General features: G+C 39.4%; 1 protein-coding gene across 4 annotated transcripts in view; it reads left to right on the plus strand.

Moving 5' to 3' along the window:
* Positions 1-24,682, plus strand: part of HOOK3 (hook microtubule tethering protein 3) — a 126,435-nt gene that overhangs the window by 7,353 nt on the left and 94,400 nt on the right. For all 4 annotated transcript variants that reach the window (XM_031669529.1, XM_031669528.1, XM_031669531.1 and 1 more), the window contains exons 2-3: positions 1,834-1,919; positions 23,419-23,491. In XM_031669529.1, the coding sequence (XP_031525389.1) occupies positions 1,834-1,919; positions 23,419-23,491 (159 nt within the window). The remainder of the gene's footprint in view (positions 1-1,833; positions 1,920-23,418; positions 23,492-24,682) is intronic.

Here is a 24,682-nt window from a genome sequence, read left to right on the forward strand (position 1 = left end):
TGTGACAGAGTCTCGCTCTGTCGCCCAGGCTGGAGTGCAGTGGGTGGCATGAACTTGGCTCACTGCAACCTCCGTCTCCCGGGTTCAAGCGATTCTCCTGTATCAGCCTCCTGAGTAGCTTGGACTACAAGTGCGTGCCATCACGCCTGGTTAATTTTTTGTATTTTTAGTGAAGAGACAGGATTTCACTGTGTTAGCCAGGATGGTCTTGATCTCCTGACCTCGTGATCCGCCCGCCTCGGCCTCCCAAAGTGCTGGGATTACAGGCATGCGCCATTGCCCCCGGCCAGATTTTATATTAATACAATGCAAACCTCATGGCTTACTCTCCTGGTTCAAATCCTTTGTTTACTTTATTCATAGGATAAGGTCCTAATGTGGCTTCTAAGGTTTTACATGTTAATTCTTCAGTTTTTTGCCCTTTCACCGTTTTATTTTTCCCCTGTTCTGTGTCTTCCTCCAATTCTTACCCCTACCCAATCTATACCAAGCTGCTCTTCATACCTAGATTGCATCCCACTCTCCCTTCTCATCTTTGTGCCTGCTGTTGACACTTCTATTATACTGTTTCATTTTTCCTAGTTGTAAGTTCTATGAGAGGATGGCCTGTGTCTATTCTCAGGGATTGATTTACTGCTAAATCCTGAGTACACTACTGGGTATAATCATTGTTGGCTCAGCTACATTTTTTTACTTTGAGAGATAATTTATACTGTTAGGGAAAGTACATTTCTTGGCTACATCATGTTGATTAGTACAAAGTTTCAGAATATATTTGAAATCAAAATGAAGTGAGTATTTAACTTAACCATTCTAAGAGTGACTTCTACATCTTTATAAATATGTTTGACCTCTGAGTAACAGAAACTGGAACCTCACCAGGCGTAAATAATAAATGAATTCATCTCACATACCAGGAGGCATCAAGATTCTTTAAATTCAGTACAGTTTTTACCTTAAGGACATAGTTCTTTCTTTCTTTTTTTTTTTTTTTTTTGGTGTGGGGGCCATGGTGGAGGGGATGTAGTTCTTTCTAGTTCTTCTCTCTGCCTTTCACTGCATTGGCCTAATCTTAAGATGATTGCCTTTGTAGTCATGAGATGACTGTTCACAGTAATGGAGGCAGCATACTTAAATCAACAGGAGATTGGCTTTTCTTTCTCAGAAGCATCTCCTTATCTCTCTTTAGTTCAAATTGTCTTTTCCCTGTGTGTCCCTGAGTCAGTCACTGGTAGAGGGGATGAAGGTGCTGTGATTTTTGTAGATTGATATTGTGTGAGTAGAATGGATGCTGGAAAGCCACCCAGTATCCACCACGATTTCTCTTTTACCGATGGGGAAAAATTACGGTAATACTTGGCAGGACATTTCCCTTAAAGGCAAAAGTTTCCAATTAAGACTTCTTTTTGAAATGTATTCCAATTCCTAATATGAGATAATCACCCAAAAAAAAAGCCTAAGAAATTTTCAGCTAGGTGCTGTGGCTCACGCCTGTAATCCCAGCACTTCAGGAGGCCGAGGCGGGCAGATCACCTGAGGTCAGGAGTACAAGACCAGCCTGGCCAACATGGTGAAATTACGTCTCTACTAAAGATATAGAAAATTAGCAGGGCGTGGTGGCGTGTTCCTGTAATTCCAGCTACTTGGGAGGCTGAGGCAGGCGAATCACTTGAGCCTGGGAGGTGGAGGTTGCAGTGAGCCGAGATCGGGCCATTGCACTCCAGCCTGGGTGATGGGGCTAGACTCTGTCTCAAAGAAAAAAAAAAAAAGCCTAAGAAATTTTCTACATAGGTAACCACAGAATCTCTTCCCACCCCCTTTTTTTCCCTTCAGATCCAGACATTTAACGTGGATGCACCATGGCAGACCGTGGAAGACTTAACGAATGGGGTTGTGATGGCCCAGGTTCTTCAAAAGATGTAAGAATAAATTGCTTATCTTTATGTATATTCTTACACATGGATATTTATTAGTTTGAAAACATGGATTAAAAAATAAAGTACTTACATGAAACATGTGTAAAGTAAGAGTTGTAGGTGGCAGCAGCACTAGTTTTGATGGAATGTACTTGTTAGGGATAGATTGGGTTGCAAGTTTAATAAGGGCTGTAATTGTTTTAGTACTCTAATGGTTTTAGCAGAATTATTTGTTCTTCTATTTTTTGGCATAAACTTGGCAGAAATTTTCTTGTTAGTAGCCAGATTTTGCTGTTAAAGGGTTATCTAAGATGCTTACTCCATTTTTCTTTAGGATTTTGCTGAAATATCATCGCATCAGTGACACCTGCCCTGAGTAGCCACATAAAATGGCAATGACAATTCCCTTATACTTCCTATCCCCCTTAAGCTTTTGTGTTCTTCTTTCAAGTTTGTAACACCATCTGATATACCATATATTTGGTTGTTCATTTATATGCCCCAATATCTCCAAACACATACACACAGAATGTAAACTCTACATGGAGCCAGGGAATTTGTTTTCACTGTTGTATACAAGCAGCAGGCAAATGCCTGGTTTCATGTTGAACCATATGAAATTGCTCTTCTTTATAGGTAAAAATTATCAAAATCAGCAGTTCCTCCTAGTTTAATATGCATTGTGGGTGCTTATGTTTGTTGAGTGACTAAAGGAAGGCGTATTTGTTTGGGATATATAAAACATACCCAATTCTTCTAAGTACTTTGAAAACATAATAGTTATGAAATTGGTATTATATGACTATCAACTTTTGACCTAGGAATTTTTTAAAATAAAGGATTATGTGTGAATTTAAGAAGTCATTGGGTTTGTTGTAATTTGCTGATACTTTTATACTTTGAAGCCATGAACACTTGTCAGCCTGATGTTTTAAAAAGATTTACATATCACTAGCTGGGTTGCTCCGCATTTCTGTTGAAAATCAGTGTCATTATTAAGTGAATTATTGGTATACTTTGCAATTAGCTACATAGAGTTGCCATAGAGCTCAGATGCCAACATTTCAGATTATCTGTCTCTTTGCCTTTAGAACTGGGGACTCATGTTTGAACTCTATAGCTTGTTTTTACTTTCTTTTCTGACTTAAAGCGCATGGTACATTTTTCCAGATATATAGGCACACAGGTTTTTTAATGAAGCTCAAGAAGGCTCGTTGGGGCCGGGCGCGATGGCTCACACCTGTAATCCCAGCACTTTGGGAGGCCGAGGCAGGCGGATCACGAGGTCAGGAGATCAAGACCATCCTGGCTAACACAGTGAAACCCCGTCTCTACTAAAAATACAAAAAAAAAAAAATTAGCTGGGCATGGTGGCGGAAGCCTATAGTCCCAGCTACTGGGGAGGCTGAGGCAGGAGAGTGGCATGAACCCAGGAGGCGGAGCTTGCAGTGAGCCGAGATGGCATCATTGCACTCCAGCCTGGGCGACAAAGCAAGACTCCGTCTCAAAAAAAAAAAAAAAAAGGCTCGTTGGAAACCTGTCCTGCCCTGGTTTGAGCACTCTGAGAAGAGTAATTTTGTCATTTTCATGGTCCCCTCTGAGTGGTGCCCTAATTTTAGCCTTCCCATTGTCTGGAGAGTTTCACTCTAGAAGTTCTTGATAAAAATTATTTGATCGTGTGGGCTTAGCTCAGTGAACTTTACAGGTATAGGTCAATACATGATTTTTTTTTTTTTGCCTAAGCTAGTTTGAGTAGGATCTTTATCACTTAGAGAAACCAGAAGGAAGAAAGTATATATATATATTGTTTCATCAAAACAAGATTTCAGGAACCAGACAAGGATGTCGACTCTGCCACTTCTGTTCAACACTCTTTACCAGAGCAATGAGGCAAAATAAAGTAAAATAAAATTAAAAAGTAAAAGGTGTCTAAACAGGAAAGAAAGACATGAAATTGTCACTGTTTCCTGACAATGTGACATTACATACAAAAAGCCACAAAGACTCCAGAAAAAACTGTTAGACCTGGTAAATGAATATAGTAAAGTTGCAGTATACAAAATCAACCTACAAAAATCAGTAGTGTTTCTAAGTACTAACAACAAACTATCTGAAAAAGAAATCAAGAAAACAATCCCTTTTATAGTAGCTACCAAGTAAAATATAATACTTAGGAATACATTTAACCAACAAGGTGAAAGATCCGTACATTGAAAACTATAAAACATTGATGAAAGAAGTTGAAGTCTCCAATAAAGGAAAGATACTCTGTGTTCATAAATTAGAATTATTGTTAAAATGTCCATACTACAGCCCTTCATGCTAAAAACTCTCAATAAATTCGGTATTGAAGGAACGTATCTCAAAATAATAAGAGCTATTTATGACAAACCCACAGCCAATATCATACTGAATGGGCAAAAACTGGAAGCATTCCCTTTGAAAGCTGGCGCAAGACAGGGATGCCCTCTCTCACCACTCCTATTCAACATAGTGTTGGAAGTTCTGGCTAGGGCAATCAGGCAAGAGAAAGAAATCAAGGGTATTCAGTTAGGAAAAGAAGAAGTCAAATTGTCCCTGTTTGCAGATGACATCATTGTCTATTTAGAAAACCCTATCGTCTCAGCCCAAAATCTCCTTAAGCTGATAAGCAACTTCAGCAAAGTCTCAGGATACAAAATCAATGTGCAAAGATCACAGGCATTCTTACACACCAGTAACAGACAAACAGAGAGCCAAATCATGAATGAACTTCCATTCACAATAGCTTCAAAGAGAATAAAATACCTAGGAATCCAACTTACAAGGGATGTAAAGGACCTCTTCAAGGAGAACTACAAACCACTGCTCAGTGAAATAAAAGAGGACACAAACAAATGGAAGAACATACCATGCTCATGGATAGGAAGAATCAATATTGTGAAAATGGGCATACTGCCCAAGGTAATTTATAGATTCAATGCCATCCCCATCAAGCGACCAATGAGTTTCTTCACAGAATTGGAAAAAACTGCTTTAAAGTTCATATGGAACCAAAAAAGAGCCCGCATTGCCAAGACAATCCTAAGTCAAAAGAACAAAGCTGGAGGCATCGTACTACCTGACTTCAAACTATACTACAAGGCTACAGTAACCAAAACAGCATGGTACTGGTACCAAAACAGAGATATAGACCAATGGAACAGAACAGAGCCCTTAGAAATAATACCACACATCTACAGCCATCTGATCTTTGACAAACCTGACAAAAACAAGAAATGGGGAAAGGATTCTCTGTTTAATAAATGGTGCTGGGAAAATTGGCTAGCCATAAGTAGATAGCTGAAACTGGATCCTTTCCTTACTCCTTATACAAAAATTAATTCAAGATGGATTAGAGACTTAAATGTTAGACCTAATACCATAAAAACCCTAGAAGAAAACCTAGGTAATACCATTCAGGACATAGGCATGGGCAAGGACTTCATGTCTAAAACACCAAAAGCAATGCAACAAAAGCCAAAATTGACAAATGGGATCTCATTAAACTAAAGAGCTTCTACACAGCAAAAGAAACTACCATCAGAGTGAACAGGCAACCTACAGAATGGGAGAAAATTTTTGCAATCTACTCATCTGACAAAGGGCTAATATCCAGAACCTACAAATAACTCAACCAAATTTACAAGATAAAAACAACCCCATCAAAAAGTGGGCAAAGGATATGAACAGAGATTTCTCAAAAGAAGACATTCATACAGCCAACAGACACATGAAAAAATGCTCATCATCACTGGCCATCAGAGAAATGCAAATCAAAACCACAATGAGATACCATCTCACACCAGTTAGAATGGCGATCATTAAAAAGTCAGGAAACAACGGGTACTGGAGAGGATGTGGAGAAATGGGAACACTTTTACACTGTTGGTGGGATTGTAAACTAGTTCAACCATTATGGAAAACAGTACAGCAATTCCTCAAGGATCTAGAACTAGAAATACCATATGACCCAGCCATCCCATTACTGGGTATATACCCAAAGGATTATAAATCATGCTGCTATAAAGACACATGCACACGTATGTTTATTGTGGCACTATTCACAAGAGCAAAGACTTGGAATCAACCCAAATGTCCATCAGTGACAGACTGGATTAAGAAAATGTGGCACATACACACCATGGAATACTGTGCAGCCATAAAAAAGGATGAGTTCCTGTCCTTTCTAGGGACACGGATGAACCTGGAAACCATCATTCTCAGAAAACTATCACAAGAACAGAAAACCAAACACTGCATGTTCTCACTTATAGGTGGGAATTGAACAATGAGATCACTTGGACACGGAAGGGGAACATCACACACCGGGGCCTATTGTGGGGAGGTGGGAGCGGGGAGGGATGGCATTGGGAGTTATACCTGATGTGAATGATGAGTTGATGGGTACTGATGAGTTGATGGGTGCAGCGCACCAACATGGCACATGCATACATATGTAACAAACCTGCATGTTGTGCACATGTACCCTAGAACTTAAAGTATTAAAAAAAAAAAACTGTCCATACTACCCAAAGTGATCTGCAGATTCAATGCATTCCCTATAAAAATTCCAATAACCTTTTTCACAGAAATAAGGAACAAACCTAAAATTCATATGAAATGGCAAAAGACCCCAAATAGCCAAAGCAATCATGAGCAAAAAGAACAAAGCTGGAGAAATCTCACTACCCGATTTTAAACTCTATTGCAAAGCTGTGGTATTTGAAACAACACAGTGCTGGCATAAAAATAGACACATTGACCAGTGGAACAGTATAGAAATTCCAGAAGTGAACTGATACATCTATAGTCAGTTGATTTTCCACAAAGGTGCCACAAACACCCAATGAGGAAAGGACAAGTCTCTTCTGTAAAGGGTGTTGGGAAAAGTAGATATCCATATGCAGAAGAATAAAGTTAGACCCTTATCTCACCCCACATGCAAAAATCAATTCAGAATGAATTAAAGACTTAAACATACCTCCTGAATTTGAAAAACGAATGGAAGGAAACATAGGGGGAAAGCTTCTTCATATTGGTCTGGGAGATGATTTTTTGAATTTGACCCCAAAACAGGTAACAACAGCAAAAATAGACAGATGGGATTACATCAAACTAAAAACTTTTGCATGATAAAGGAAACAAGCAACAGAGTGAAGAGACAAACTACAGATTGGAGAAAATATTTGCAAGCCATACATCTAATAAGAGGTTTCTATCCAGTCTGTATAAGGAACTTAAGCAACTGAATATCAAGAGAACAGATAACTGAATTTAAAAAGCATGAAGGACCTGAATAAACATCTTCAAAAGAAGATATACAGCTGGTTAACAGGCATATGAAAAAATGCTCATCACTGATCACCAGGGAAATATAAATTAAAACCACAATGAGCTGTCACCTCACACCTATCAGAATGGCTATTATCAAAAAGGTGAAAGATAAGTGTTGGTGAGGATGTGGAGCAGAGGGAACCCTTATGCATTGTTGTTGGGAATGTAAATTAGTACAGCCATTATGGAAAACTGTACAAAAAGCTAAAAATAGAATTACCATATGATCCAGCAATCCTGCTTTTGTGTATATAGCCAAAGGATTTGAAACTGGTATGTTGAAGAGATACCTGCACTTCCACATTTCTTGCAGTATTATTCAAGGTACCCAATTTATGGAAGCAACATAAGTGCCGATTAGCTAATGGATGGATAAAAAAGATGTGGTGTATATGTGCACAATGAAATACTGTTCAGCCTTTATTCATCGATTGATCGAGACAGGGTCTCACTCTATCACCCAGACTGGAGTGAAGTAGATTGACCAGGGCTCACTGCAACCTCAAACTCCCAGGCTCAGATGATGCTCCCACTGTAGCCTTCCTAGTAGCTTCTGGGAGCACAGGCATGCACACACTCAGCCTTTTTTTTTTTTTTTTTTTTTTTTTTTTTTTTGGTAGAGATGGGGTCTCACTGTGTGGCCCAGGCTGGTCTTGAACTCCTGGGCTCAAGCAGTCCTCCTGCCTTGGCCTGTCAAAGTGCTGAGATTAAAGGCATAAGCCAACGTGCCCATGCTCCCAAAGAAGGAAATTCTGTCATTTTCGACAACATGGACAAACCTGAAGGACATTGTGCTAAGTGAACTAAGCCAGGCACAGAAAGACAAATAAGTCTTTACTTATGTGGAATCTAAAACAATTGAACTCATAGAAGCAGAGAATAGAATGGTGTTTACCAGAGGCAGGGGGGCGAGGGGAATGGGGAGATGATAGAGGGCACAGAGTTTCCTCTGTGGAATACACAGAGGAGGAATACAGTTTTTTGGGATTTATTGTAAAGCATGGTGACCATAGTTGTTAATAATGTATATTTCGAAATTCTGAGGGAGCAGATTTCAAATGTTCTCACCATAAAACAAAAATTTGAGGCAATGGATATTAATTAGCTTGATTTAATAAGTCCACATTGTATACATATATCATAATATCAGTTTGTACCCATAAATACAGTTTGTCAATGTAAATTTTGAAAAATTTTTTTCATGAATTGAAATAAACAAGATATACATTGTGTTCCGCAAAGTGGTCTTTTCATTTACCAAAGTCTTATAGGCATATTTCTTATCAATACTCAGTTTTCAATCTTTCTTTCTTCTTAGAATGCTTTCCTTTTTTTTTTTTCCTTTTGTTGAGATATGGCACACACAGAAAAGTATTCTACAAAGAGTGATAATTTTGCATGTATGTTTTGCATATCTCCTATAACCTCTACTCAGATTGAGATACAGAACATTTCCAGCTCCTCCCTACTCAATACCTCTATGCCAAAGATAGCCATGATTCTGACTTCCCTGCCATTAATTAGTTTTGCCTGTTCTTGAATGTCTTGTAAGTAGAATCATACAGTATGTACTCTCGTGTTTGTCTTAAATTCAACATAATGTCTGTGAGATTTATCCATATTGTTACACAGTATCTATTTTAAATAGTTGTATGATATATACAGCATCACCAACATTGATTCCTTCTTTGTCAATTTGATATTTATTGAATGGCTACTTTGTGTCCAGCATCCCTGATAAAACTACCAGCCACATAGACATGGTGTCCACCCTCAGGAGGTTCATAAGTGGGGAAAACATTTTAATTAACTATGAGAACAAAACTGCTGTTGTAACAAGTGGTACAGAGAAGGGTACAATGTTATGAAAGTTTACACAGGGTATATTTTTAGCTTAGTTTAGGAGGTCGTGAACATTTTACCTGAGAAAGTAAAGGTAATTTAAATCTAAAAGTCACCGATACCTTCATGGAGGGAAGAACTTACTCAAAGACCCTGCAGGATGGTGGAATATGGTGAGCACTGCTATGGAAAGGAAAGGTGCGAGTGTTTACTGCACAGAGGGTGAGCGTTGTGCAGATCAGAATGAAAAGGTAGATGGAGCCAGACCATGCAGAGCCGTGTCTTTTTTCTAAGGGCTATAAGAGGCTGGGCACTGTGGCTCATGCCTATAATCCCAGCACTTTGGGAGGCCAAGGTGGGTGTATCACCTAAGGTCAGGAGATCAAGACCAGCCTGACCAACATGGTGAACCTCCGTCTCTACAAAAGTAAAAAAATTAGCCGGGCGTGGTGGCGCGCGCTTGTAATCCCAGCTACTAGGGAGGCTGAGGCAGGAGAATAGCTTGAACCGGGGAAGTGGAGTTTGCAGTGAGCCGAGATTGTGCCATTGCACTCCAGCCTGGGCAACAGAGCGAAACTGCGTCTCAAAAAAAAAAAAAAAAAAGACATAATCTAAGGGCTATAAGAAGCAGTTGAAGGCTTTGGCGGTTGGGGGGATTAACGAATTGCATTTACATTTTGAAAAATATTCTGGCTGCAGGTATAAAATTAATTGGAAGAGGCCAGGGTGATGAGGGATAATTAGTTAGGAAGAAATTTGTAATACTTTGGAAGGGAGATAGTGGTACCTTAGACTAGGAGGTGCTGAAGAATATGAAGACAATTGGGTGGACTCAAAATGGTATATAAAATCAGCATATTTTGATGGTTGGTATGGAGGGAGTTGACGTTCAGGTTTTTAACTTAAGCAAATACACTGCAGAGGGTATAAACCATTGATATTGGAAAACTGAAAGAAGATCTGCTGTGGAAGGAAGCTGAATGTGTCATGAGTGTAGTTTGGGGGACATCAAATCCGAATGGTATTGAAAAATCAAGAGGAAATGTGAAGTTGACAGTCTAGAGTTCAGAACAGGAATCCGAACTGGAGATATCTCTTTGGCTATCTCTTAATTGAAGCTGTAAGTGTGGATTAAATCACTTTAGGGGAGAATATTGGGCAAGAAGGAAAAAATCTGTCCCCTGAGCCTTGAACTTTGGCCTTTAATTGTTGGGTAGAGGAGCAACTGGCAGAGCGGCCAGAGGGGTAGGAGGAAAGCCAGGTGAGTGTGGGTGCCAAAAAGAGGATTTTACTGGAAACATCAGTCCTTTTCATTTTGTCTGAGCTGACAAGTGAGACATCATTTTGTAGTTTTAGGAGAAATTTGAAATGTGAATGGATCTAAGTATGCTTTTTGTTAATGCAAGTTTTTATATCTGTTTGGTCTTTTAAGTTGTTTTATCTGCTTTACAGCTTTCAGAATTTTATTGCTCTTGACATCTCTCTCATTCTTTTTGTCTATGCAGATTCATGTCCCCTACTTAGGTTTTTAAAAATTGATAGACTTTTTAAGAGCTGTTTTACCTTCAGAGCAAAATTGAGTGGAAAAGAGTTCAGTATGGGATGGTGAAAAGGTTCTGGAGGTGGGTGGTGGTGATGGTTGTGCAACAGTGTGAATGTATTTGATACCACTGAACTGTGCACTTAAAAATGGTTAAAATGGTAAATTTTATGTTGTGTATATTTTACAATGTTTAAAAAGTTTTTAAAATATGAGCAAGAAAATACAGTGAGTTCCTACATCCCCCTTGCCCACCACACACTGCCTTCCCCCACCACAGTGGTATATTTGTTACAATAGATAAACCAACACTGGCACATCAATACTGCTCAAAGGCCATCGTGAACATTAGTGTTCACTCTTGGTGTTGTACATCCTATAGATTTTGACAAATGTGTTTTATATATCTACCGTTGTAGTATTACAGAATAGTTTCTCGGCCATAAATATCCTGTGTATTCCACCTATTTATCCCTCTCCCCAAACCCGGGAAGCCCTAATCTTTTTATCTACTGTCTGCATAGTAAGTATACAATTTGATAAATTTTGACCTGTGTATATGCCTGTGAAGCTATCCCCACAAGCAAGGCAATGAAGGCATTCATCACTTCTAAAAGTGTCCTCATGTCCCATTGTAACCCCTTCTTTCCTGCTACCCTCTTTCCCATCCCCAAGCAAACACTGCTCTGCTTTCTGTCATTATAGATTAATTTGCATTTTCTAAATTTTATATAAATGGACTCAGTGTGTTTTGAGGGAAGAAATGTGACTTCTTTCATGTGGTATAATTTTGTGATTCATGTTGTTATCTGTATTAATAGTTCGTACATTTCCCATTGTATGGATATACCACGATTTACATATCCATTCATCTGTTGATGAACATGTGGGTTATTTCCAGTGGGGCTATTACAAATAAAGGTGCTGTGAACATTAGTGTACAATTCTTTGTATGAACATATGCTTCAATTTCCCTTGGGTGTATTCTGTTCCACCTAGGAGAGGAGTGGCTGGATTATATGGTAGGTCTATGCTTAATATTCAAGAAACTGCCAAACTGTTTCCAAAGCCAGTGTGACATTTACGTTTACATCAACAGTGTATGAGGATTCCTGTTGCTCCACAGTCTCACCACCACTTGCTAAGGTCAGTCTTTTCATTTTAGCCATTCTAGTGGCTGTCTAGTGGTTTTAATTTTCATTTCAATAATGATTAATGATGTTTCCTTTGCCAGTCATTAAAAAAAAAAAAAGAATTTAAATTCATTGTTGATGCTGTAGAACTTGTAGTTAGTTCTTGGTGAACCTACACAGTACATATGCCAGAAATACAGTGAATGCTTTGCCCTGATTCAACTTTGGTTCCCTTTACCTTGATCTGAAAGAAATTTGGTTCTCTCCTAACAGGACTACTTTGTCAGACTTCTCAAGTGATGGCTGTTGTTTCTCCCACAGGCTTCATATACCAGGAAACTCATGGTGGTGCTTCTCCATACTGCTTCTAGCCACACCTTCATTTTTCCTAAAGCCCTATAATTTTGAATCTTGTGACAACATTCTCTGCCCTTCATTGTTACTGTAATTCTCCCTCATTTCCCAACAATTTGGATGGATATAGTACTCTTGTCTAAACTCTTAGTGATTTAAGTATGCACTTAGATGATTTTTCATATTGTTGCCTCTGTTTCTTGAGCTGTTCTCCATTAATCTTGTCTTCCACCCAACTTCCATCTTCACCTACTCATTCCCATGATTATGCCCTATACCCTATAATTATGAATAATATGTAATCCCTCAACAATCTCAGTTTTCTATTTACCTCTATTTGATCACTACTTCCTGTCATTCCCTGTCACTTGCTCTGGTACCAAGATGCCAAGAATTCTTCAGTTCTCTAGCACTGATGGGACTTCAACATGGCTCTTCACCTGTATGCTGTTCTGTCTCTTTCCTCTTAGTCAGTTGAGATTCCATGGCCAATCGTATTCGCTCTTTGTACACATTTTTAGTTCCTTGGGTCTTCTCGTATTTCTTTGTATTTGTTTGACAGTACCACAACTGTGGTTAAATCTACTCAAAATCATCTCTTTACCAGTTCTCCCCTCTTTCCTGCATCATCAGTTGTCCCTCCTCTACTGGATCATATCCTTAAGCATAGAAGCAAACTGTTATTTCTTTTATCTTTAAAAATATTTCTCCACTGGGCACTGTGGCTCATGCCTGTAATCCCAGCACTTTGGGAGGTGGAGATGGGCGGATCACTTGAGGTCAGGAGTTCAAGATCAGCCTGGCCAACATGGGCACCCGAAATCCCATCACTTGAGTTTCAGTATGGCATTCCAGAGATGTATAGAAATTACTTATAAAAGTTGGAAGAGGCCAGGAACTAGATGCCGACTTTAGATACCAGGAAAGTTTGATTTCTTCTAATTTTCCCCAGATAAGGAGTTTTGCCTCCTGGTGGCCTGTTAGTCACTGGGTGGGCTTTGCTCCCTTCTAAATTCCTCAGATGAGAAGTTTTTGTCTCCAGGGTCTGTCCAGTGGTCACCAGGTGATTTTCGCTTTCCTCAGTCTCTACAAAAGTATAATTAGCTGGGCATGATGGCGCATGCTTATAGTCCTAACTTCCCATGCCTGGGAGGCTGAGGCAGGAGGATCACTGAGTCTAGAAGTCGGATTGTGCTACTGCACTCCAGGCTGGGCAACAGAGCTGGATTCTGTCTCAAAACAAAACAAGGCCCAAAAAACCTGCACTTGTCAGGGCTACCATGATGTATATATTGCTTTTTTTTTTTTTTTTGAAGACAGCGTCTTGCTCTTGTCACCCAGGCCGGAGAGCATTGCCACGATTTCGGCTCACTGCAACCTCCACTTCCCGGGTTCAAGTGATTCTCCTGCCTCAGCCTCCCGGTTAGCTGGGATTACAGGTGCCCGCCACCATGCCCAGCTAATTTTTGTATTTTTAGTAGAGTTTCACCGTGTTTTAGGGGTTTCACCATGTTGGCCAGGCTGGTCTCAAACTCCTGGCCTCGGGAGATCCGCCCGTCTCGGCTTCTCAAAGTGCTGAGATTACAGGCATGAGCCACCGTGCCCAGCCATACATTGCTAACTTTAATGGTCCATTCTCAGTTCTTCTCCTAACCTGTCAGCGTCATTTGATAACACTTATCATGTTTACCTCCTTGTAACACATTTAAAATTTGACTTCCAGGATACTGAAGTGGTTCTTTAGTAAAAAATCAGATTTTTTCCTGAGAACCCTGCATTAGTGTCCCATTTCACTCAGGCTAAGAACCGAAGTACTTACAGTAGTACATGAGATCCTAAGTGATGTGGGCCACTTGTCACCACTCTGGCCTCATTCGCCCAGCATCCTTTCCCACAGCGGCTCCCTGGCTCATCCCAGGCCCACCAAATATCTCATGCCTAAATGCTTTGGTGTGGCTGATCCTCTGCCTCTCTATCAGGTGTTCCCTTCCCACTCTCCTCACCACCTTCCAGCACCCCCGACATTGGTAAGTTTTTCAGTGGAGCCTGCCCTGCCCACCCTTTTTAATATTGCCACCTCCTCTTACCCTGCTCTATTGTAGGTGTCCGGAAAATATTTGTTGAATAAATGAATATGGAATTACACAATTTAACTGTAAAATTAAAAGAAAGCTAATTTGTCTTTTTTTGGCCTTTTGTTTTCAAGAAGGGTTTACCACTCTTGTTTTCTGCCAACATTTTCTCTGACACCAATTAGGTGCCCTGTAGTTCCATTGGATTCTGATCCTAATTACCTGAGTTAGCTCAGACCTCACAAGTTAAGGGCATAATCCTTCAATTCTGACAGTAACTACACAGAATAAGTATTGAGAAAAGAACTTTTATCTGAGGAATGAGTCCTTTTAAATTATAAGACCCAGAGAGACATTAAGATGGGTCAGCAGTCACATCCTACTCCCGCTTTGCACTGTGTGTTCATCTCATGAAAGTGCTTGCTGTTGCCACAAGTAGCTGTACATTAACCTAATAAAGCTTCACCGGACAGTCTAATCCACACCTGTAACTTAAAGGTGTCTAGCCAGTCACTAATCAATGCTATTTCTGTAAATCAGTGAGAATTCCTAACAACTTTGTATCAACCTACTGTCTGTCTACCCACCCCTCCTTTTTTGAAACCTTTAAATACAAACCTGCACATAACAAAGGCCAAATGGAGCTCATATCCAAGGTTACTTGGGTCTAAGTGTTTTCGGCAGCTGTCTTTGCTTTGGCTCAGGTAAACTCTTTAAATCATATTTTGTGCTTCATCCTCTTCGTTTTGGGTTGACAGTACAGACCCCACAAATTCAAGTTAAGGTCCCAGTGCCAAAAGACAACTAGTTGGAAATAGTCCTCAGTGCACCTGTATTTTACCCAGCCAACCACAGATTCAAGGGTTCCCATGACCAGCAGGGGCTTTAAGAGCAGGGCCCTTAAGTTGGATAATTTGTTAGAATGACTCACAGCACTCCAGAAAGCACTATAATTACAATCAGTTTTATTATAAAGGATACAGCTTGGTAACAGCCAATGTAAAAGAAGCATATGACAAAAAACAAAACTGGGGGCAGTGCAGAGCTTCCCTGCCCTCTCTGGGCATGCCTCCCACCCAGCGCGTTGAGGTGATCATCAGCCTGGGAGCTCACCAAACCCTGTTGTTAATGGTTTTTATTTGGGATCTCATTACATAGGTATGATTGAAGTCATTGGTCATGTGATTGAACTCAGTCTCCAGTACCTCCTCCCTTTCCCTTTGGGGCTGAATGTTGCAACCTCTAATAAGGTTGGTTCCTCTGTGACAAGCCCCCATCCTGAAGCAATAAAGGGGCCGACAAACTGTGGTATGGTTTAAAGGAGCTCCTTATGAACTACAAAAGACACTCCACTCAGGAAATTCCAAGAGTTTAGGAGATCAGTGCCAGGAAATAAGGGACAGAGACCAAATACAATTTTTATTATAACACAACCACATGCTTGATTGAAAGAGTAAGGTCAGAAGTGCCAAGTTGTGCCTCCAAGTGCCACTGGTTTTTGTTTTCCAAGTTCAAGAAGGGGGAAAAGAAAATAGGATGAAAGTCAAGCTGTGGCCCCTGCTGGAATGTCTCATAAATGGATATTTTTTATAGTACACTAAGTTGTCTGTTGGAATCTATCCCTTATGTACCTGTATTGTTTATTTTGACTTAGGGCCTTAGTGTAAATTGCCAAATTTTTGTTGTCAGTATGGATGTGAAATTTTATTATAGTCAACTCTAACACATATTTAATGGCAGAGTACCAAGATTATTTTAGGTCATTAAAAGGTTATTAGGAAATAGTCATGCCTAAGAATCAACGTATCTGTAAAAAACACTAAAATTTGCTAGTAAAGATGCTCTGGTTAAGAAATGAAACCAAATACGTTTGTTTTGGATCCCATCTTAATTTGCTTTCATTAAGAAAATTACATTGGGCCGAGGTGGGTGAATCACTTGAGGTCAGGAGTTCGAGACCAGCCTGGCCAACATGGTGAAACCCTGTCTCTACTAAAAATAAAAAATTAGCCCAGCCTGGTGGTGGATGCCTGTAGTCCCAGCTACTAGAGAGGCTGAGGTGGGAGGATCACTTAAACCCCCGAGGCAGAGATCACACCATTGCACTCCAGCCTGGGCAACAAAGCGAGACATTCTCTCTCTTAAAAAAAAAAAAAGAAAGAAAAGAAAGAAGATTGCATTGCTTAAATAATTCTAGCAGTAGAAGTAAAATTTAATTTTTTTTTTTTAATTTCTGTGAAGGCATTTGATGTAAGAAGACAATATACTTCTGGAATTTTTCTAAGAATTAAAATTAGTGGGCTTTTCCTTTAGCCTAAGCTATGACTGGTACAAAAGTTATAAACAAGTAAATGTGTTACTGGCAAATTAAGGAAATGATTTTGTGTATTTTCTTTTAGCAGGAGTTAAGACATAACGAGAAGCTAATAATAGCTTCTTACTCATGAAGAGCTTCCCCAGTAAGATTACCACTTGTTATTTACATATCTATGCAGAACCGTCATCTCTTAAGAGTTTTGAGAAAGTTACCTTTATATTGTTTTATTCTAGCCTGCGACCATTAATTAAGGAATCTTTAGAAAACATTACTGAAATTGTGAAGTACTTATGGCAATGGAAGCTACGGCTAGATGCCTGCCTATATGGCTTCAGAATTTACCAGGGAAAGTAATATTGAATATGAGAAGGCTTAAGACTACCATTCTTGGTGTATTTTGCCTGAGTAGTAGATTGGAAACTTAAGTGCTGTCCCTTTAACCAAATTTACTGAGAAGCTGCTGTGTGCCAGCCACAAGGGATTGGGAAGGATAGCAAGGAATAAGAGGAAATGCCTGCCCTTCATGAACAAGAAGGTAATAGAATGACACTGGTCTTTTTCTACTTGTGACCTAGTTTACAGAGCATGAAGGGGGTAATGAGCCACAGGACCTTAGTGTTTTACTAGAACTGGTTATGTGTTGAACTCTCCTGATCTGTTTTAACAAAAATAATTATACTGTCAACTCTGACAGTTAACTGTCTGATTGAGCTTGGGAAAATTACTTAATTTCTGAGTCTGATGTTCGTTAACTATAAGGATAATAATACCTACCTTCCCTGCAGTGCTTTTGTGAATGTGCAGTGCCTGGTTCAATGCCTGGTATGTTGCTGATTTAATACAGATGTTACTGGTGTCATACATGGCGTACATGATAGTAGCAACTGATTTTATTGTCTACCCTTCTGAGCTCAGACATGATCCTTAGGTTTTGATTTGGTAGTCTTTTTTTTTTTTTTTTTTTTGAGACGGAGTCTCGCTCTGTCGCCCAGGCTGGAGTGCAGTGGCCGGATCTCAGCTCACTGCAAGCTCCACCTCCTGGGTTTACGCCATTCTCCTGCCTCAGCCTCCCGAGTAGCTGGGACTACAGGCGCCCGCCACCTCGCCCAGCTAAGTTTTTGTATTTTTTAGTAGAGACAGGGTTTCACCGTGTCAGCCAGGATGGTCTCGATCTCCTGACCTCGTGATCCGCCCGTCTCGGCCTCCCAAAGTGCTGGGATTACAGGCTTGAGATTTGGTAGTCTTTTAAGGAATAAGCAGGCTGTATCATGATGCCTGATTTGAAACATTGTATTTGAACTTCTCTGAGTTCTTTTATTCATAAGATGTATTACTCTAAATTGTACATGAAGTGTTTTATAACCTCGGAGATCTTGGAGTACATAATTTCTTGGACATTGTAAATTTTTTTTTTTTTTTTTTTTTTTTTTTTTTTTAAGTAAAGGTCTTTCTGGTGAGAGTAACACTAAGTCCTTCAACTGAGTGAACCTAACTTGCCTCTCGGGTGGTAGGTTCTGGTGGGTTCATGCCTTTCTTTGGCTTTGGATGGTCATCAGCTGCAGGGCACCAGATTCATGTGTGAGTCTTTTTTAGTTGGAAAGCAATACTTGATTGCTAATGATTGTGGTTTTTAAGTGATAGCTTTTTAGGTTAAGGATCAAAAATAATATTGAATATTTTTTGACTTCTGAATTGATTTTTATAACTCTTTAATGTTTTAGTAGAAATCACTTCAGTTGGTCCCTAAAGTCCTGTGTGTCCTCCTTGCAGCCCCCATCCTTTTTGCTGCATATAATTGGACCAGGAATGAAAAAAGAGACTTTCTGGATCATTGAGGTTTTCCTGGGGATTTAGAATTGGGACTGAATGACAGCTGTTCTTCAAACAAATTGCTTGGATTGAAGTGATACAGGCTTGGAACATACCTGCAGCCATTTTTAGTATTGTTTATGGAGAAATAGGAAAAGGCTGGTCTATGGAGAGAAAATGGTGTAGATGGATAGAAAGAAACAAAGATGAAAGTCAGAGAGTATTGTCCAATACTTGGTGAGGCCCAGCTATCTTTAGTACCATAATATCAGTGATCTTACAGTAAGTTGCCTTTTTTGCATAAGTTTGCTCAAATTGGTTTCTTTTTTTTATTTTAATTTTTATTTTTATTTTTTATTATACTTTAAGTTCTAGGGTACATGTGCATAACATGCAGGTTTGTTACATATGTATACTTGTGCCATGTTGGTGTGCTGCACCCATCAACTCGTCATCACCCATCAACTCGTCATTTACATCAGGCCCAATGCAATCCCTTCCCCCTTCCCCCTCCCCGTGATAGGCCCCAGTGTGTGATGTTCCCCTTCCCGAGTCCAAGTGATCTCATTGTTCAGTTCCCACCTATGAGTGAGAACATGCGGTGTTTGGTTTTCTGTTCTTGTGATAGTTTGCTAAGAATGATGGTTTCCAGCTGCATCCATGTCCCTAGAAAGGACACAAACTCATCCTTTTTTATGGCTGCATAGTATTCCATGGTGTATATGTGCCACATTTTCTTAATCCAGTCTGTCACTGATAGACATTTGGGTTGATTCCAAGTCTTTGCTCTTGTGAATAGTGCCGCAATAAATATACGTGTGCATGTGTCTTTATAGCAGCATGATTTATAATCCTTTGGGTATATACCCAGTAATGGGATGGCTGGGTCATATGGTACTTCTAGTTCTAGATCCTTGAGGAATCGCCGTACTGTTTTCCATAATGGTTGAACTAGTTTACGATCCCACCAACAGTGTAAAAGTGTTCCTATTTCTCCACATCCTCTCCAGCACCTGTTGTTTCCTGACTTTTTAATGATCGCCATTCTAACTGGTGTGAGATGGTATCTCATTGTGGTTTTGATTTGCATTTCTCTGATGACCAGTGATGATGAGCATTTTTTCATGTGTCTGTTGGCTGTATGAATGTCTTCTTTTGAGAAATGTCTGTTCATATCCTTTGCCCACTTTTCAATGGAGTTGTTTGTTTTTTTCTTGTAAATTTGTTTGAGTTCTTTGTAGGTTCTGGATATTAGCCCTTTGTCTGATGAGTAGATTGCAAAACTTTTCTCCAATTCTGTAGGTTGCCTGTTCACTCTGATGGTAGTTTCTTTTGCTGTGCAGAAGCTCTTTAGTTTAATGAGATCCCATTTGTCAATTTTGGCTTTTGTTGCTGTTGCTTTTGGTGTTTTAGACATGAAGTTTTTGCCCATGCCTATGTCCTGAATGGTATTACCTAGGTTTTCTTCTAGGGTTTTTATGGTATTAGGTCTCAGAAGAACCTCAAATAAAGTAGCTTAAAATAATAATAGATGAGTATGATTATCCACGTGCCAAACAATGAAGTTAGCTCCCTTTCTTACACCATGCACAAATGGATTATAGACCTAAATGTAAGAGCCAAGTTATATAAAACTTAAAAGAAAACATACCAATAAATCTTCATGACTTTTGATTAGGCAGGAGCCTCTTAGATATGACACAGAAAGTTCAAGATAGATAAATTGAACCTCATCAAAATTTGACACCATTGACCTGATATAGTGGCTCATGCCTGTAATCTCAGCACTTTGGGAGGCCAAGGCAGGAGACTCACTTGAGGCCAGGAGTTTGAGACCAGCATGAGCAACATAGTGAGACTCCATCTCTCCAAAAAAAAAATAATAAAAAGAAAAGAAAGAAAAAAATTTTATCCAGGCATGGTAGTATGTCTTACCACTAGCTACTCTGGAGGCTGAGGTGGGAAGATGACTTGAGCTCAGGAATACGAATACAAGGTTATAGTGAACTGTGATCATGCCACTTCACTCCAGCCTGGGCAACAGAGTGGGAACCTATCTCTTAAAAAAAAATTAAAAACTTTGTTTGCAAAATATGCCATCAAGAAAGTAGAAAGACATGGCCGGTCACAGTGGCTCAAGCCTCTAATCCCAGCACTTTGGGAGGCTGAGGTGGGCAGATCACTTGAGGTCAGGTGAGGTCAGGAGTTCAAGACCAGCCTGGCTAACATGATGAAACCCTGTCTCTACTAAAAAATACAAAAATTAGCTGGGCATGGTGGTGCATGCCATGTAACTCCAGGTACTTGGGAGGCTGAGGCAGGAGAATTGGTTGCAGTGAGCTGAGATTGTGTCACTGCACTCCAACCTGGGCAACACAGTGAGACTCTGTCTCCAAAAAAAAAGAAAAGAAAGTGGAAAAACAGCCTACAAAATGGGAGAAAATATTCACATGTCATATGTCTGTTGGCTGGTATCCTGAATATTAAAACAAACAAAAAACCAAAACTCTTACAATTCAATAAAAAAGGCAACAGTTTTTCAATGTGCAAATAATTGAGTAGGCTTTTTGTCCAGAGAGGATATACAATGGCCAACAAGTACATGTAAAGATGCTCAGCATCATTAGCCATTAGGAAATTGCAGATCAAAACCACCGTGAGACACCACTTCACATCCACTAGGAGGGCTATAACTAAAAAGACAGACAATAATGAGTGTTGGCAAGGCTGTAGAGAACATACATTGCTGGTGAGGATGCAAAATATAGCTGCTTTGGAAGAGTTTGGCCTTGCCTCACATTTTAAACATGGGACCCATCAGTTTCACTGCTAGGCATATACCCAAATGAAACAAATGTCCACACAGAAACTAGTACAGCAGTGTTCAAGGCATCATTATTCATAATGGCCCCAAAGTGGAAATAACCCAAGTTACATCAGCAAATAAATGAATAAACAAAATGTGATATATCTATAAATGGAATATTAATTAGCCACAAAAAGGAATGAAGTACTGATACATGCTGTAATATGGATAAACCTTAGAAAACGTGCTGATTGAAAGAAGCCAGACACAAAAGACCACATAGTGTATGATTTTATTTATATGAAATGTCCAGGATAGACAAATTCATAGAGACAGAAAGTAGATTAATTGATTTTCAGGGGCTGGAGAGAAGGGGAAACGGGAGTGATGGCTAATGGAGATAGGGTTTCTTTTTGGAAAGATGGAAGTGCTCTAAGACTAGATTGTGGTGATAGGTGTACCACTCTGGCTATACTAAAATGCATTGTCTACTGTAAATGGGTAAATTGTGTCATGTGGGTTATTTCTCAATAAAGCTGTTTTTAAAAGTAAATAGATAATGAAGTTAATATGTTATCCAATGATATGAGACAGGCTTCAAAAATAATCATAACAGATTTCTATAGAGGTAACTTAGTTGTAACTTTAAAAAAACATGCTTATTACCTAAAATAAATACAGTTTTCTTTTTTCATAATAGGTAAAAATTCTGAATATCATGTTGCTTCATCTTAAGCTAATTTGAATAACATTTAATACTGATTGTGTATTTATCAGTATGGGTTACAGTAAAAGTCGAAACATATGTTTTTTTCTTTACCTATCAGTCTCATTGTCTTTCTGTTTTTTTGAGGTGAATAGAGACAGTTGTAGTGTTATGGAAAGATTTTTGGACTTAGCAATTGCTCAAGCAGGACAAACTTAGATGTTCTGTCTGTGGTCTTAGATAAATAATTTAATTTTTAGAGGATCAATTTCAAAACCTGTAAAATGAGGCTCATGCTGAGTTTGAAAAGTTTTGTCCTCCCTCCTTCCCTTCCTGCCTTCCTTCCTTCCTAGTGTTTATTAGAAATATGGGAAATTTTCCCATAGAAAATTTTCCTGGGAAAATATAAAGGATATTCAGATTCTATCCTCGTTTCGATGTGTTTGTCCATACTGGTGTTTTATCTTAAATTTTTTAAGTCTTTTGCAAACAACAGTGGTGTTCAGATGTGTCCAAAGCCTAGTACTACATCTGAGAAAATAGATTCTCAGTTTATATTATTTGAATAAATCGGAATTTAGTGATGTTATTGGTGACCTTTGAAGTATTAGGTGGTGGATTTCATTGAAATATTAACTGAAAAACTTATTTTAACTTTCTTTATATATTTATCAGTTTAAAGACTGCGTCATTGGCCAGGGGCAATGGCTTACACCTGTAATCCCAGCACTTTGGGAGGCCGAGGTGGATGAATCACCTGAGGTCAGGAGTTCAAGATCAGCCTGGCCAACATGGTAAAACCCCGTCTCTACTAAAAATACAAAAATTAGCCGGGCATGGTGGTGTGGGCCTATAATCCTAGCTACTTGGGAGACTGAGGCAGGAGAATCGCTTAAACCTGGGAGGTAGAGGTTGCAGTGAGCCGAGATCGCACCATTGCATTCCAGCCTGCTTGGGTGACAGAGCGAGACTCTGTCTCAAAACAACAACAACAAAAAAACAACCAAAAAATGTGTCATTAATTATGTGTTAACAGTCAAGTTGACTTTTAAGAGAATCTGCAATTATGGTAGATTCTTGACTGTTTTTTGTTATTGTTGTTGTTGTTTTTGTTGGTTTTCTTTTGGAGACCGGGTCTCACTCTGTCGCCCAGGCTGGAGTGCAGTGGTGTAATCTTGGCTCACTGCAACCTCTGCCTCCTGGGTTCAAGGGGTTCTCCCACCTCAGCCTCCTCAGTAGCTGGGATTACAGGTGTGTCCCACCACACCAGGCTAATTTTTGTATTTCTAGTAGAGACAAGGTTTCACCGTGTTGGCCAGGTGTTGTCTTGAACTCCTGACCTCAAGTGATCCACCCACCTCCGCCTCCCAAAGTGCTGGGATTACAGGGTGATCCACCACACCTGGCCAACTTGACTGTTATTAACATGTAAAGTTATTTAGTGGCTGATATGTGTCAAATACATTTTTATGTTGCAGTTAAGTGATGATATGCGATAAGATTCAATTTTCTTTGTTTAGCTTGATAGCTACATGATCTTAATATGTAAGCTTTTTCTTATTTTGCAGAGATCCTGCATATTTTGATGAAAATTGGCTAAACAGAATCAAAACTGAAGTAGGAGATAATTGGAGGCTAAAGGTATTTTATTTTTCCGTCTGTTAAATCTTTAAATATTTGTATGTGTATAATATCTGTTGATTTTTTTGGTCTAATGTATCCGGTGAGCTTTAGAAACTTAGGTAGCCTGCAATGAAATAATGTAGAATTGAAGATTGAACTCACCTGGAGTTGTGCACCTATGCATAACATAATATGAGTTAGTAACGCATAGCGACCAAGGGCATGGAGCCAGTGTGCCTGTGTCCACATCATAGCTCTGCCATTTACTGTCTATGGGGAAGTGTTGTGACCTTCCTTTGCCTTGGTTTCCCCATTTGTAAAATGAGGATTAATATAGCTTCTGCCTCACAGAAATGAGTTATTATGCCAAGTACTTAGAACAGTACATGTGGTAGTTATAATAAGATAATATTGTTCATTATTAACTGTATCCTAAACACTCAGAGAATGAAACATTTCCATTTCCTTCCTAGTAACCTTTAAGTATTTTACAAGCTTCTTTAAGCAAAACTTACAATAAGAAAAAAAGTTTACATTGCAACCAATTTCCCACCTAAATGTGTGCATATATATAGCTGAACAGGTTTTTGCCCTTATGTTAGGCAGTGATGTTTGCATTTTATTTTTTAAAATGTTTGTTGTAATCCACTAAATTATTTTTTTAACTTTATATTTTGGTTTTTGTTTTTGAAATGGAGTCTTCTCTGTCCCCCAGGCAGGAGGGCAGTGGTGCAATCTCGGCTCACTGCAACCTTTGCCTCCCTGGTTCAAGTGATTCTCCTGCCTCGGCCTCCCAAGCAGCTGGGATTACAGGCATCCGCCACCACACCCAGCTAATTTTTGCATTTTTGTAGAGATGGGGTTTAACCCTGTTGACCAGGCTGGTATCAAACTCCTGATCTCAGGTGATCCGCCCGCCTTGGCCTCCCAAAGTGCTGGAATTACAAGCATCAGCCACCACACCTGGCCTATATTTTGAAATAATTATAGATTCACAAGGAGTTGCAAAAAACGTGTACTAAGAGGTTATGTGTACCTTTTACCCAGTTTCTCCAGTGGTAACATCTTGCATAACTATAATACAATATCAAAACTAGGGAACTGGCATTGGTACAGTCCATATTTTATTCAGATTTCACCAAGGTTACTTGCAGTCTGTGTTAGTGCGTGCAGTTCTGTGTAGCTCTGTCTCATATGTAGCTTCTTATA

Source organism: Papio anubis, chromosome 8 (assembly GCF_008728515.1).
Source record: "Papio anubis isolate 15944 chromosome 8, Panubis1.0, whole genome shotgun sequence".
NCBI classification, from domain to species: Eukaryota; Metazoa; Chordata; class Mammalia; order Primates; family Cercopithecidae; genus Papio; species Papio anubis.